Source organism: Cicer arietinum, chromosome 7 (genome assembly GCF_000331145.2).
Source record: "Cicer arietinum cultivar CDC Frontier isolate Library 1 chromosome 7, Cicar.CDCFrontier_v2.0, whole genome shotgun sequence".
Lineage (NCBI taxonomy): Eukaryota > Viridiplantae > Streptophyta > Magnoliopsida > Fabales > Fabaceae > Cicer > Cicer arietinum.
Window position 1 is genome coordinate 50,607,270 of NC_021166.2, and position 16,017 is coordinate 50,623,286.

The 16,017-nt window shown below is 27.9% G+C and overlaps 1 protein-coding gene across 3 annotated transcripts; it reads left to right on the plus strand.

Moving 5' to 3' along the window:
- Nucleotides 1-3,560: 3,560 nt before the first annotated feature.
- Nucleotides 3,561-6,209, plus strand: LOC101503461 (phosphopantothenoylcysteine decarboxylase-like). Of its 3 annotated transcripts, none has more exons than XM_073364005.1 (3): nt 3,561-3,706; nt 4,856-5,282; nt 5,657-6,209. In XM_073364005.1, the coding sequence occupies exons 2-3, from the start codon at nt 4,932-4,934 to the stop codon at nt 5,927-5,929; spliced, it is 624 nt and encodes a 207-aa protein (XP_073220106.1). In that variant the 5' UTR covers nt 3,561-3,706; nt 4,856-4,931; the 3' UTR covers nt 5,930-6,209. The 3 variants fall into 3 exon arrangements, with proteins under 3 accessions (XP_073220106.1, XP_012574219.1, XP_073220107.1); XM_012718765.3 differs by having other exon boundaries at nt 4,906-5,282; XM_073364006.1 differs by having other exon boundaries at nt 3,574-3,706; nt 4,841-5,282.
- Nucleotides 6,210-16,017: the final 9,808 nt, after the last annotated feature.

Sequence of the window (16,017 nt, forward strand, 5' to 3'; positions counted from 1 at the left end):
TTATAGAATTGATTCAGACATATTTGAATTAAATGAATTTTGCTCTCAAAATTGACTCAAACTTAAAATTATTATTTATAGTTTTTAAGTTTAAATATGATTTTTATACTGAATTATATTATTCAATGAAATTCACTTATTAGTTATATGTGAATGCATTTAAATATAAAAGTTTAATTGTAATTTTAGTCCATCTATTTTTACTGATTATGAAAGTTGTTCTCTTATTTTTAAAAGTTGACAGTTTTGGTCATTCATTCTGATTTTTTAATTAAACAATGATGACGTGAGATGTTTTAAATAACTTGACATATTATATGATAATGTAAAATGATTAACACTCATGAAATTGGAATAAAACGAAGTAAAAATTTAGCTTTTAACTTTGATTTTTTTTTTAATTTACTTAATGATATATGAAAATTAATGCATCTAAATGATTCTATATCATGAGATTATATATCACATCTTTAAAAATCATGTCAATTCCGCATTGTTTAGTTAAAAAATATGATAGAGTGATTAAAACTGTAATTAAATCAAATATAAATTAATTTTTATTCTATATATTTTAAACTAATATCAATTTTACAAAATCAATTAATTCAAGATCAATTTTCATCTCATATCCAAACTCACATGGTTCCTATATTTTCTCCATTTAATTAAAAATTTATTATGCATTTGTTTGAAATTATTTAATAAAATAATTTGGTGTGACATAAGTGGTATATCTATGTATGAATTTCTCAACTATTTGATCATTATTGGTTTGTATGAAAAAATATAGAGTATTTTACTGGGCACCCTCACATTTAAACATATCATCCCTCAATCAACGTAAAAATACAATTTTGTCTTTCTATAAAATCCTCAATTTTTTTACCACTCATTTTTTCACCCCCTATTTCGAAACTTTAAAGAATTCATCATAACTTTCGAATATTTCTAAGTTTTTGAAAGTTTCGAACAATCTGAAACTTTCGAAATAGAGAAAATTTAGAAACTTTCCAGATTTAGAAACTTTTGAAATGTAATCTTTATTTTGAAAATTTGAAACTTCTGAAAATTTTTAAAAGTTTCAAAATTTCAAAATAAAAATTACATTTCGAAAATTTAGAAAGTTTCGAAAGTTTCCAAATCTGGAAAGTTTTGAAAGTTTCCAAATCTTGAAAGTTCTGAAAGTTTCTAAATCTGAAAAATTTCTATTTCGAAACTTTCAAAAATTTGAAAAACTTACGATTTTTTTTTTTTTAATTTCGAGTGCCACTTTCTTTGAAAGTTATGATAATTTCTTTAAAGTTTCGAAAGATGAGGTGAAAATACAATTTTGTCTTTCTATAAAATCCTCAATTTTTTTACCACTCATTTTTTCACCCCCTATTTCGAAACTTTAAAGAATTCATCATAACTTTCGAATATTTCTAAGTTTTTGAAAGTTTCGAACAATCTGAAACTTTCGAAATAGAGAAAATTTAGAAACTTTCCAGATTTAGAAACTTTTGAAATGTAATCTTTATTTTGAAAATTTGAAACTTCTGAAAATTTTTAAAAGTTTCAAAATTTCAAAATAAAAATTACATTTCGAAAATTTAGAAAGTTTCGAAAGTTTCCAAATCTGGAAAGTTTTGAAAGTTTCCAAATCTTGAAAGTTCTGAAAGTTTCTAAATCTGAAAAATTTCTATTTCGAAACTTTCAAAAATTTGAAAAACTTACGATTTTTTTTTTTTTAATTTCGAGTGCCACTTTCTTTGAAAGTTATGATAATTTCTTTAAAGTTTCGAAAGATGAGGTGAAAAAACGAGTCATAAAAAAAATTAAAGATTTTATAAAAAGACAAAATTATATTTTTACGTTGATTGAAGATGTGACACGTTTAGGTGTAGGGGTACATGATAGAATACTCAAAATTATATGTTGAGAGGTCAAACCTTTAAATTTGTGTAATTACGTACAATAATACTTTTGTGTGTAAAAACTATTTTGAATAGTTTGTCTTTAAAATATTTTTCAGTACATGATTCAAAAAATTATGATAAACAAGTATAAAATAACTTAAATATTTTTTAAAAAAACTCGAATTATTAACAAAATGATTGACGATCAATAATTTAAAGATTTTTTAGGTAGAATTTTTATTAGTATTTTTCTGAATATATCCTTTCAAATAAAAATATAATATATTTTTCATTTGAATATATACTTTAAAAATCATGTAAGATGTTTTAAAAATAAATTTAATTTATATATACAATATAAAAAGATATTTTTTTTTAAACTGACATTAAATCACAATCATTGAATATTAAAAAAAATATTTGACTTGTACGAGAATCATCTTTAAAAAAATAAATAAAAGTAATTATGATGTGTTGACAATGTAAAATATTTTACACAAACAATGTATGTAAATTAAACTATTAAAATAATAAGTGAGATAATTATGTAAAAAATAAAAAATAAATATGAGTGAGGTAAAGTTGCCCCCCAAAATAAACACAAACTCATATTACACTACTATTATTTTATTATATAAAATTTTTAAAATATATTTATAATCTTTTAAATTTAATTCAATTTCAATCTTTTAAATTTATTTTATTTGGATTTGGTCTTAGTTAAATTCTATTTGCCTCATTAATCTTTTATTTCAATTTCAACAACAATTAATTTAATTAAATTTTTTTGACCATTTGAAACTCTACAAAATACTGCAACATATTGTTTCTCATACTAATCATTTAAAAAACATGTAAGGTACTTTGAACAATCATCTTGTTAACATATTTCGATTAGATCTTAATATTTTATAATAGTGATTTGATTTTTTTTTTAAATTTAAAATGCTACACGAGTAATTTAACAATTTTTAAAGATTAAGGGTGCAAAGCGAAAACAAATGTAAATTAAAGGCTTAATTTCAGTTTTGGTCCTTCTATTATTACCAATTCACGGAATTTATCTTTTTATTTTAAAAGTCGATAATTTTGGTTCCTCCTTTAAATTAGGATTTGACATATTTTTAGTGACATGACATATAATTCTATGATATAGAACCATCTAGATTCTATGATATAGAACCATCTAGATGCATTAATTATTGATATGTCATTAATTAAATTAAAAATATGAAAAAATTCTAAACTTGAAAGTTAATTTTTTACAATGTTTTATTTGAATTTCATGAGTGTTAATCGTTCTACAATGATGTATCATATGTCACGTTATTTCAAGCATCTCATGTTATTATTATTTAGTTAAAAAATCAGAAGAAATGATCAAAATTGTCTACTTTCAAAATAGAAGATTAATTTTATAATTCAATAAAAATAGAGAGACTAAAGGTATCAAAATTATCGACTTTCAAAATAGAAGATCAATTTTATAATTTAATAAAAATAGAGATACTAAATATACAATTAAACTTAAATAAAAAATTTGAATTGTAATAAAAAAAGAGATACTAAATATGCAATTAAACTTAAATAAAAAATTTGAATTGTAAAAAAAGGTTAGATATAAGTGAAAATTGAACATTAAGTTTAAAAGAAAAAAGCACATCGAAAGATTCAAAAAAATGTAACTAAAAAAAAAACAAAAAGATTAAAAACAACAGAGGAGGATAGTAGATATAGAGAGCGCATAAAACGGCTTGTGCTTCCGGTGTCAGTGAAGTTGCTACCGAGTTCTGAAATAAGCTAATCAGGTTTTTATGCAATTTCTTTTTCTTTTTCAATTTCATTTTCTTTTGTATTGTCTCACTCATGGATTGCTCCTATTTTTATTATACTTTTGCACCACCCCATTCTTTTTTCAATTCAAAAGATCGAATCTTTCGTCTCGTTTCAGAGTTTCCTACACATACAGATCATGGGTTTTTCTCTTCCCTTTACATGTTTTATAATTCCACACTCATGTTCCTCTTCTCCCTTTGGAAATCACCATTCAAGTTTGTCCCTTTCTTTTATAACGTTGCTCTCAATTTGCTCTGTATTTCTTGATTAAATCTGGTGCTTTATTTCTATTCTGAATTATTCTATGGTTGTGTATTTTTATCATTTAAAAGTTTGAATTTTCAATGTTGGGTACTCTGATATCTGATGTGGTGGATATTGTATACCTCATAATTTAGGGTATTGTTCAGAGATATTGTCACTGTTATGGTTAGACTTTGTGTAATATCCCCAAAAATGATAAATTATATTAATTATTAAATAAATGATGTGTGAAATTATTATTTGGGAATATTAGGAATATTTATTATTTTAATTAAATTATTAGTGTTTGAAGAATTTAGGAAAGTTTTGGGTGAGCATTGTCTTTTAATGGATAGACCTAACATAAGAGATCAATTGAATCTTAGAAGAAGAAAATAGGAGGAAGGGAGACAGGGAGATTGCTAAATAGGAAAAGAAGAGACACTCTCACACTAGCACCAAGCCACCAACACTTCTAATCACTGAGTAGTTTAGTTTATTCTTTTATTTGAGATATTAACCATGTAATATGTAATGTAAGTTATGGTGAATTCTTCTTTCAAACATATATTTTATTTAGGTCGTGTGTTTCATTGTGTGTGGTTGTGTATGTTTATCATTGGAAGTATGAATTTATTTCGGTCCGTACTCTGATGTCATGCATTGGTGTGGTGGATATTGTATACCTGATAAATTTAGGGTATGTTACCTAGATATGGTCACTGCTATGGTTATAATTTGTGCATTAGATTCATCTATATTCGTAGTTTTCATTTCAATAACTAAGGGATTTCCTTTTTTTTGTACATTGAGTTTGTTCAATTATTCAGTTCATTATGTATTGTCCTCTAAAGGGGTTTTAGTTTACCAATTTGAAGGTTTTTTTATGAGTAAGCTGAAACTCCTGTTTGAATGATGGATATTTAAGATCTTTGTTGAAATCTCTGCGTGACGATGGCCGCCTCAGAACCTGCGAGTTCAGTGGGAGAGAATATATCAGTGGAGGCTATCGCTGCCCCCAGGAAGCCTCGGATTTTACTTGCTGCTAGTGGAAGTGTTGCCGCTGTTAAATTTGCGAATCTTTGTCATTGTTTCTCTGAATGGGCAGAAGTAAGAGCAGTTGCCACAAACTCATCTTTGCATTTTATTGACCGAACGGCAATTCCCAAAGATGTTATTTTGTATTCGGACGAGAATGAATGGTCTAGTTGGAAGAAACTTGGCGATAGCGTGCTTCACATTGAGCTTCGTAAATGGGCTGATATCATGGTCATTGCTCCGTTATCGGCAAACACTCTTGGCAAGGTAATTAGTTTCATAAATATTGGATGATTTTTGTCTTATATTAATAAAATGACTTATATTTCACTATACATTAAAAGACTTTTCAGTTTCTTTAGTTTAGGCAAGTTTCTGTTATGATGTGTTCCTATCCATTATATGATGTTCAGTTTTTGTATGTACAGTTTATATAGGGTTTACATACATGTTTCTATTATACTTTGTTTTTGGTCTTAACCCTCCGGCTCTCAGGAGAAAGGTACCCTGGTAATATAGAGTTCGGCTGTGAATTAGTAAAATCTGATTAATGTTGTTCTAATCAGGGTTCGAATTCAAATACTCCCGATTGACAATTGCCACTTTTTTCATTTATGTAACTTCAATATATGCTGTTGTAGATTGCCGGAGGATTGTGCGACAATCTACTGACTTGTATTGTGCGAGCGTGGGACTACAGCAAGCCATTCTTCGTTGCACCGGCAATGAACACTTTTATGTGGAACAATCCTTTCACAGAGCGGCATCTTATCTCGATTGATGAGCTTGGTATTTCACTCATTCCACCTGTTACTAAGAGGTTAGCTTGTGGAGATTATGGCAATGGTGCAATGGCTGAACCTTCAACAATTTACTCCACTGTAAGACTCTTTTATGAGTCAAAGGCTCAATAAAGTAATAATGGTGACATTTAATTATGTTGACAACTGTACAACAAGTATGAATGGTTTATTGGGACTTGTCTTGATCTATTGATCCTGTTTAATGCATCATTATTTTTAGTGTTAAGGGAATGTGCCATATTCTCCTTTTAAGTCTTAGAGGTTGATGAGTAATAGGTTTTGTAGGCTCTGACACACCCTTTTGGATATTTGGTCGTGTAAAATAACTTATGATGACATTTTTTGTGTGTTGGAAAATCAAGATATACCTGTGCGCAATAGTTGAGACTAATCGCTTGAGATAACTCAGATCTATTTAAGAGGTCGGCTTTTTTTAAGATATGTTTTTTCATATGCATCAGTAAGGGATCAAACTCCGACTTAATAGTTAAGAGATCCACACATGTACTACTTGTCCCATGCTCACGGTAGGCTTAATATATAGGAATCCTAAAGTAAGTTTAATAAGAAACAATTTAGAGTCCATAATACTATTTTAGTAAAATTACTAAATTTTTTATGAAAAATCATCTTTTAGCTACTTTAGAATAAAAAGTCACTTACTAAATTAATATAATCTGACATTGTATAATTTTTTTTCAATTGATAATTCAGTCAATTAATTTAATATTTATTGAGACAATATTGATTTTAAATAAAATTTTATTAATTATTAATTTTAAATAAATTTTTATTAATTTTAGCTTTGTCAATATTAGAATATAAGATATTTTTATTAAGTATAAAATAGTTTTAGAATATAAGACATTTTGATTACTTTACTTTTTAACTCATCTTACTGCATGTTTGATTTCAATATTAGACTATTAACTATCAATAAAATGAGAGCACTAACAAAAAAATTAACATTGTTCTTTCTATTTTTAACCAATATCAAGAATTTGAAGGATATAAATGACAATTTAATTAATTCAAATTGTGTATATGAGACAAAACCATGCCAATAATATTATTATCCAACAAAATAATTAATGACAAACAAGAATAAAACAACCCACACATATAACACCAGAGAGTATTCTACCATGTACTCATTGCATCTACACCTGTTATCTCATTAATTAACGTGAAAATATAATTTTGTCTTTTTATAAAACTTTCAATTTTTTTACTACTCATTTTTTCACCTCATCTTTCAAAACTTTAAAGAATTCATCATAACTTTCGAATATTTCCAAATTTTTGAAAAAAAAAAATAAGTGCACTCGAATTTTTCATACCTTCAAAATAAATTTTTTCAATTTTTTGAGAGTTTCTAAACTTTTGAAATAGAAAATTTTCAGATTTAGAAACTTTCTAGATTTAGAAACTTTCAAAACTTTTCAAATTTTCAAAATGTAGTCCTTATTTTGAATATTTAAAACTTCTAAAAATATTCCAAAAAGTTTCAAATTTTTGAAATAAGTATTACATTTTGAAAATCTGGAAAGTTTCGATAGTTTCCAAAACTGGAAAGTTTTGAAATCTAAAAAGTTTCAAAAGTTTTTAAATCTGAAAAGTTTCAAAAGTTTCAAAATTTTCTCTATTTCAAAAGCTTTAGATTGCTCGAAACTTTCTGAAAATTTTCTATTTCGAGAATTTTGAAAATATTTATGAAAAATTCAAGTACCAATTACTTTTTTCATTTCAAAAATTTGGAAATATTCGAAAATTATGTTGAATTCTCTAAAATTTCGAAAGAGTAGGTGAAAAAATAAGTGATAAAAAAAATTGAAGATTTTATAGAAAGACGAAATTGTATTTTCACGTTGATTGAAGAGTGACTGGTTTAAGTTTGGGGTGCATAGTAGAATACTTAAGACCAAATTATACCGTTAAAGCCACTTTTTAAACCAAATTGATATCATATCAATCAAATGAGATTAACTAAAAAATACGAGTATTTATAATTTATACATAAAAAAAAATATTAAAAAATATTTGTGGTAAATTTAAAAAATCGCAAAAAGATATTTATTGTTGATAAATATTATAATATCACAAAATAAATATTTATAATTGATGTACATAAAATACATGATAAATATTTTTATTAATATATATAAAAAAAACGTGAGATAAATATTTATCATTTAAAAAACACGATTTTTTTTTATTATTGATAAATATTAAAAAAATAAAAAATTAAATATTTTTCACAATATTTATCACTAATAAATATAAAAAATACATAATAAATATTTACTATGAAAACATAAATTTTTTTATTCTCACAATGTTTCTTGCTGGTTGGGAATAAAAATGTAACAAACGAGTAAAACTTGTTTCATATTTATGATTCGATTTTGTTTATAAAAATAGTGTACAAAACTACGTAACATACTGTTCAGCTTGCCGACAGTTCTTTTTCCAATCTTCCACAAAAAAGTTATAGTTATATTAAAATGAATGCAGTTTTCTCTATTTTTGTTGAATTACGAAAATAGTCTTTTATTTTTTTTTTCAATTTTAGTTTTCAAATAGAATTTTGGTTAAAAATTTGATGAAATATCATTTTTTTTAAACTACACCATCTATAATCATAGATTTCAGGTACAATTATTACATTACGAAATCTTGAAGCATTTGTGTAGCTTAAATAAAAGAAAAATGACACTTCTTCAAATTTTGAATCAAAACTCTATTTGAAGAACAAAAACTGAAAAAAAAAAAACTGTTTTCGTGATTCTAACTAAAATAAAAGAATTAAAACTATAATTAAGTCGACTAAAATAAAACCGACTACAAAAATATATCTATTAGAGTATAAGCCAGTAAATTCAATTTGTTTACACATTAAGTATACAATTGCATACAAATCAACAATTTTGCCATTGTATTCGACTTCTGATGATTGTATTTAAGATAAAATAAAATAAAACTGCGATGGCTAGATTTGATTGTTTTATAATGTTGAGTTTTCTATAAGTTCTTGTTACAAACATTTATGTATTATTTTAAATTATAAACCCATTAACAAAGTGACTTGGTTCCAGTAAAAGTATTGGGAAAGGTGTGGAAGCGTGACATTCCATCCAAATCACATGATGTGGTTTGAAGATTATTATTGTAAGGGGGTCTTAAAACAAAAGATGATGAGTTATTAAATCTAACTCATTTTTTTAAAAAAAATAAGTCAAGTTTTCTACTTTTCTATGAAAATTATATATTATTAACGTATTTTTTTTCTTGTTTTAGAAATTACATTCGTAAAAATCTCTTCACCAATAATAAAATGATTATATAAATTAATATTTGTTATCTTTTTTTATTTTATTATTTCTACAATTTATTTCACTAACATTTCTATTTTTTTTTAAATTCTACAATATCTTCAAGTCATGAACAATCTTATGATATAAATTATAAGCAGTAATAATAACATTTGAATATGTCTTACTCGACACTATAGTCTTTGAGCTTACATTAAAATAAGAATAGATTTGATGGTTTTGAACATTATTCTCCTCTCCTTCACTCCAAGAACCAAAAATACATATATTTGGTTAGTTATGATCATCTTGTAAATGATATCTATTAACATAATTAGATATACTGAAATTGTAACACCCCGTTTTTCAAAGCGAGGGTATATTTTTTTTTTCAAAAGTAATTAAACTAAAACAGAGAAATAGATAAAGAAATGCCTTTGGATAAATAACTAAGTCATTAAAATTTACAAGCAGCGGAAAGGTTTCTCCAATTATAAATCCAAAATATTTACATAACCATAAATGGTACATGGAACCCATTCACACAAGAAGTCGAACTGACAATGATAGTATAAATACAGTTTTCCCAAACTAAAAATACTTCAATCCAAACAGAAGGACACCTAGTCCCTATACATCATCCTAATCTGATCATCCTACCAAAAAGCTATACACCCTGAGTATCTCCACGCGCCCCGTGAGATCCTCCTAACGTGACTGCAGTCAAACGTTCCCATCTCCATTCCCGTCCGTAGGGTACGAACCGGTAAATGAAGGTAAAATGCAGTTCTCGATCTCCTAATTAACACATGATAAAACAAGACATGGATAGATTCATGAGCAATTAATCATACAACTAAAACTGAGGATTTTCACTGAGCCAATCGATTGGGCAATCGATTGGGGTGAAGATTTTTAATGAAAATAGAATCCTGGGCTGAATCAATCGATTTGGCAATCGATTGACAGGATAACGGAGCCCCTGACTTAATACCAATCGATTTCCAAATCGATTTCCTGAAGGTTTTTAGTGAAATTTTGAACTCTGGCTTGATTCAATCGATTGGGCAATCGATTGACAGGATGACTGAGCCCCTGACTTAGTGCCAATCGATTTCCAAATCGATTTCCTAAAGGTTTTTAGTGAAATTTTGAACTCTGGCTTGATTCAATCGATTGGGAAATCGATTGACAAGATAGCTGAGCCCCTGACTTAATGGCCAATCGATTGGGCAATCGATTTCGAAAGGGATTTTTGAAAACTGATTACAAAATCGATTGGCTAATCGATTTTGTTCATTTGGCCAAGCCCCTGACTTCCATCCAATCGATTGGGAAATCGATTTCCCTGATCATTTTTCCAAAAATTCATGAATTAACCTAAGTCATTCCTAATCAAGTTCACCACTTAACACTTAGCAATTTCTACGCGATTACCACGGCAATTGGGATCTCGATAACCATCTTACTTACACACAATAATCAACACATAACACTTAGCATTTTCAACGCAATTAACACGATAAATCAAATTCAAATCACTCAATCATAAAACTCAATCAAACACGACTCGTGTGCCAAGCACCCTAATGCAATGCGTATATGCCAAAATGCATGGACTCGGAATTCCAAACCAAAACCCTCCTCGAAGGGCCGTAAATCATAATTGTACCGCCTATCGCAGGCCAAAGTACCAATTACCGAGGTGCCACCTATCACGGGTCAGCACGATTTACTAAAATGCGTAAATCATAAACGTACCACCTATCACGGGTCAGTACAGTTTACCGAGGTGTCACCTATCACGGGTCAACACGATTTACTAAAAGAAAAAGCGGGAATCGTAAATGTACCACCTATCACGGGTCAGTACAGTTACCATGGTGTCACCTATCACGGGTCAACACGATTTACTAAAATGTAAATCGCAAACGTACAACCTATCACGGGTCCGTACAGTTTACCAAGGTGTCACCTATCACGGGTCAACACGATTTACTAAAATGTAAATCGCAAACGTACAACCTATCACGGGTCCGTACAGTTTACCAAGGTGTCACCTATCACGGGTCAACACGATTTACTAAAATGTAAATCGCAAACGTACAACCTATCACGGGTCCGTACAGTTTACCAAGGTGTCACCTATCACGGGTCGACACAATTTACCAAATGAAATGCATGAGCATACACAGACTCCATTCACAACAATCGTTAAGCAAATGCAGATATTAAAAGATTCCCCATTTTTAATACTCATTTAACTTAAACGACTTTCAAACAACATTAATTAAATAAGTCATTAAGAGATTCCCCGTTCTTAATACCGATTTAACTTAATGATTTTCAAAACAAAACGTTAAGCAAACAGTCATATTAAGAGATTCCCCATTCTTAATATACTTTTGACTTAAACGATTTTCACACAAAATATTCAGTAAACGAGTCATTAAGAGATTCCCCATTCTTAACACTCATTTACCGGAACGATTTTCAAAAACGATCGTTAAGTAACCGGGACATTAAGAGATTCCCCATTCTCAACGCCCAGTTAACTTAAACCTTTTCCTCAAATGCACATTAAGTAAACCGAGGTATTAAAAGATTCCCCATTTTTAATACTCGTTTAACTCTAATGGTTTTCAAATTCCACGGAAACAAACTCAAACATACTCTCACATTCAAACCATAATTCACAACAACCACACCAATTAACAAACATCAAGTATGGACACGCCAAATACAACGAACACAAATCAAAGCAACATAACACCCAGATACAACCAATTTCATTTGTTCATAATCATATACAATGACTTCAAATTCATTTACCACGAAACATTCATCATTATAAACAAAACCTAACTCTAAGGTTTTTACCCATAACGCACTAGTTTCGTTTTTCCCCAAATCGATACATTTAACCCTAACAAATTCCTTCCCACACAACCACAGATAAGTCCCTAATGCAAACTAGAAGTTTGGAAGGAGCCCTTACCTCAACGTTAGCTTTAACGTGCGTTTCCGGTACCGCGAGTAATTCCGGTAAAATCTCCGCTCGCAACGCCGCTTCCAAATTAGTTCACTAGCACCGTAGCGTGGTGGTGAGCAACTTTCCCTTCTATCTCTTCGAGAAATGAGGTTTGGATCTAGAAGAAACGGAGGGGTTTGTGTTTGGATCTCAAAAACCGTTTTTCTTCGTTGTCGAATCGATGAGGAAGAGTGGAGTTGCGAAAACCTTGATCTAACTCTCCCCCAACCTTGGGTTACTAGTTTTGAAGAAAAGAAAGCGACGAAAATGAAAATGGAAGAAAAGAGAGAAATTTGGCCGCGGGAGAGGAAGAAGACGATGGATTTTCAATTTTCCTTCCTTTCTTTTTCTTTCCTTTCTTTTTCCTTTCTTCCTTTTTCCTTCCTTCCTTTTATACTATTTTCTTTTCCTTTTCCTTCCTTCTAGTTTTCCTTTCTTTTTCCCTCCAACCAAACATATATAGATATAATAAATATAACTTAACAAATATCTCAAAATCTAGATATTTGTTAAATTACCGTTTTACCCGAAACGCATTAAATTCTCCGTAAAGGATTCAACGCAGTTAAATTCAATTTATTTATCGACGAGAAATTTTAATTGGCATCAAAATATCTTTTTGATTATAAAACTCCAAAATATTATTAACTTTGGCTTAAAAGCCTCCGAGCCAAAATCCAAAATACACCAAAAATACATAAATGGTACTTTAAAATTACGGGTCTTACAGAAATCAAAGACCTCATAAATTATATTTTTAGGACCTTATATGGTGCACTCACATTCCTCAAGTGTCTTTGAAATTTCTAATTTCTCGAATTCAACTGAGTCCGAGTCAGACTTGCGACGTGCCGAAGACAAAATTAAAAAAATACAATAGAAGGTCGCATCCTGAGGATGCAACCATGTACTCGGATTAATTTTTTCTTCTTCTCATTTTAACAATTAGAAAATTGTTTATTTAATAAATTAAAAATAATTATAATATTTTAAAAAATAAAATATTATTAATTAATTAAATTTAATTGAAGAAAAAAATGCAGTTGGCTAATTGTGTCTAAACAAATAATGTGTTATATTATTTTAACAATTCCCTCTTATTTTGTAGATAAATTTAAATTATTTTAACAACTGACTTCTATTTTGAAGATAAATTAGCAACTTAATTATATTTTTTTCACAATTTTCTCCTGATCTAATAAATAAAATAATAAAAATAATTATAAAGTAAATTATATTCAATTCCCATAAATTTGTTCGATCGCTTTATTTTTTCTATCCAAGTTTTTCTATACTTTACTGTGTAATTGTAGAAAACTTGAATCTGAGCAACCTTCACTTTGATTGAAGGGTCCACTTTCAGAACTTGCATTAGACTTTATCATGTTAGAATCGAGTTTTGTATGATTTTGTGACAATGCAAAATGTGTGCATGTACAAGACGCATTCAATTTATCAATCACCCACAATTCACTATTTTATAATCTAATAAATAAAATAATAAAAATAATTATAAAGTAAATTATATTCAATTCCCATAAATTTGTTCGATCGCTTTATTTTATCTATCCAAGTTTTTCTATACTTTACTGTGTAATTGTAGAAAACTTGAATCTGAGCAACCTTCACTTTGATTGAAGGGTCCACTTTCAGAACTTGCATTAGACTTTATCATGTTAGAATCGAGTTTTGTATGATTTTGTGACAATGCAAAATTTGTGCATGTACAAGACGCATTCAATTTATCAATCACCCACAATTCACTATTTTATAAAGCGATCAAACAAATTTATGGCAATTGAATAAAATTTACTTTATAATTATTTTTATTATTATTATTATAATTATTATTTTATTTATTAGATCCGGAGAAAAAATATGAGGAAGTTGTGAACAAATGTGCTAATTTATCTACATAACAGGAGACAATTGTTAAAATAATTTAAATTTATCAATAAAATAGGAGGGAGTTGTTAAAATAATATAACATGTTATTTGTTTAGACACATGTCAACCATATTTTTTTTCAATTTAATTTAATTTATTAATAATATTTTGTTTTTTAAAATATTATAATTATTTTTAATTTATTAAATAAACAATTTTCCAATTGCTAAAATGAGGGGGAAAAAAAATTTAATCCTAGTATGGTCGCATCAGGGTCGACCCAACACATTATGAGACCTAAAGCAAAATTATCAGACGAAGTCTTTTCAAAGTTAATAAATAAATTATTAATATTTTATTTAAAATTTATCTTTCGCACTTTGTTCGATGTAAAGTCATTTATCAAATTATTTTATTCGATTTCGTTTAACAATTCTTTTTCAATCGATAGTAAAGCTAATTCATTTAATTTTTCTTGTCACATCGTTGATCTTATATAAGATTTAATTAATTTGAGTTTTCAAAAACTTATTTATGCTGAATCGACAATTACAAGAATTGTTAACATTATTTTATAAGCAATATATCCATTTGGAAAAGAATTTAACTTTTGTATATAATTAAATATGTCAATTGGTGTGTCATTTTCTATTTGTATTATCTCTTTTAGAATTTCAAGTTCTACAAGTAAATCTAATACATCAATCTATGATTTATTCTTATGTTTTAAAGAACATTCAAGGTTAATGCAATTTTCTTTTAATTTTTCATTATCCAATGATTTTAATTTCTTAATATTAAATAGAAAATAAAAAATATCTGCATACAATTTAAATTGTTCAAATATATTTTGAATCGAAATAATTGATCTGGTGAAAAGCAATGACTTTAATATCAAAATATTGCTTTTTAGTGAAACCAATAATTAATTTAAATTTTTTAGAGGCCTTTATTGTTTATGTGTACAGTTGTTGGAGGTTTAAAGAGTTTTTATAATATATTATTAGGTCTATTTCACGTATGAAATTAAAATCACGTATAAAAAATAAAAAATAAAATTATTTTTTGGCGAGGCCTAAAGCAAGGGCTTTACGTGCCTCTCATTTGGACCGACTTTGGATCGCATCCCCATGATACGACCTTCTATTGAAATTTTTTCTTCAGCACGTCGCAAGTCCGACCATCGATCATCTATTAGATTTAAAAAGTAGGACATTTTGGTATCAAATTAAAAAAAAAAAATAGATTTATTAATAAAAAATTCATCAAAGTGAAAAAATTCTTGAAAAATAGTGGTGCCTCCTAGATTAATGTTGGAGATATGATAAATAAAAGGAGAATTATTTAAAATAGGAGTAATCTCTTCAAATTATGAGGTATCTTGTATTTTTTGTTTAAGTGAAATTCAAACTTAAAATGATATGTTTTTCTCTTGTCATTTCTCTTATAATGTATGGGCTACCATTAATAATTGGTTGGTGATTCAAATGTTCAGCATATTTTCTATCATGAGAGTTTGGTTAGAGATGGTCGTATTTGAAAAAATCCGATATTTTATTTGGGTGGCTGGGATGTGGTGTTTGTGGTTATTAAGAAATAAAATCATATTTCAAGATGGTGTGACATATTACACTATGTTAGTATCACATACACATATAGAGTTGGTGTGTTGGAGTTGATTGTAGATAGAGTTGGGTGAAAATTAACTTAATCTTAGCTGAGTGGTGGAATTGTCATACTAAATACTTTTATAGATTGTAAATTTGACCTTTTAAAGTCTCTCGTGCAAATTACGATGAGTTGTATTAAGAGTTTGAGTAACCTTATTACCTTATATCATTTTAAATTATATAAAAAATATAAGTACAATACAAATCATATTTTGTAAAACCCTCCAAAGATAAGAGTATTTCAACTAATTTTACCATATTTAATATAACCATTTAAAAATCCTTTGATCAATGTTCACA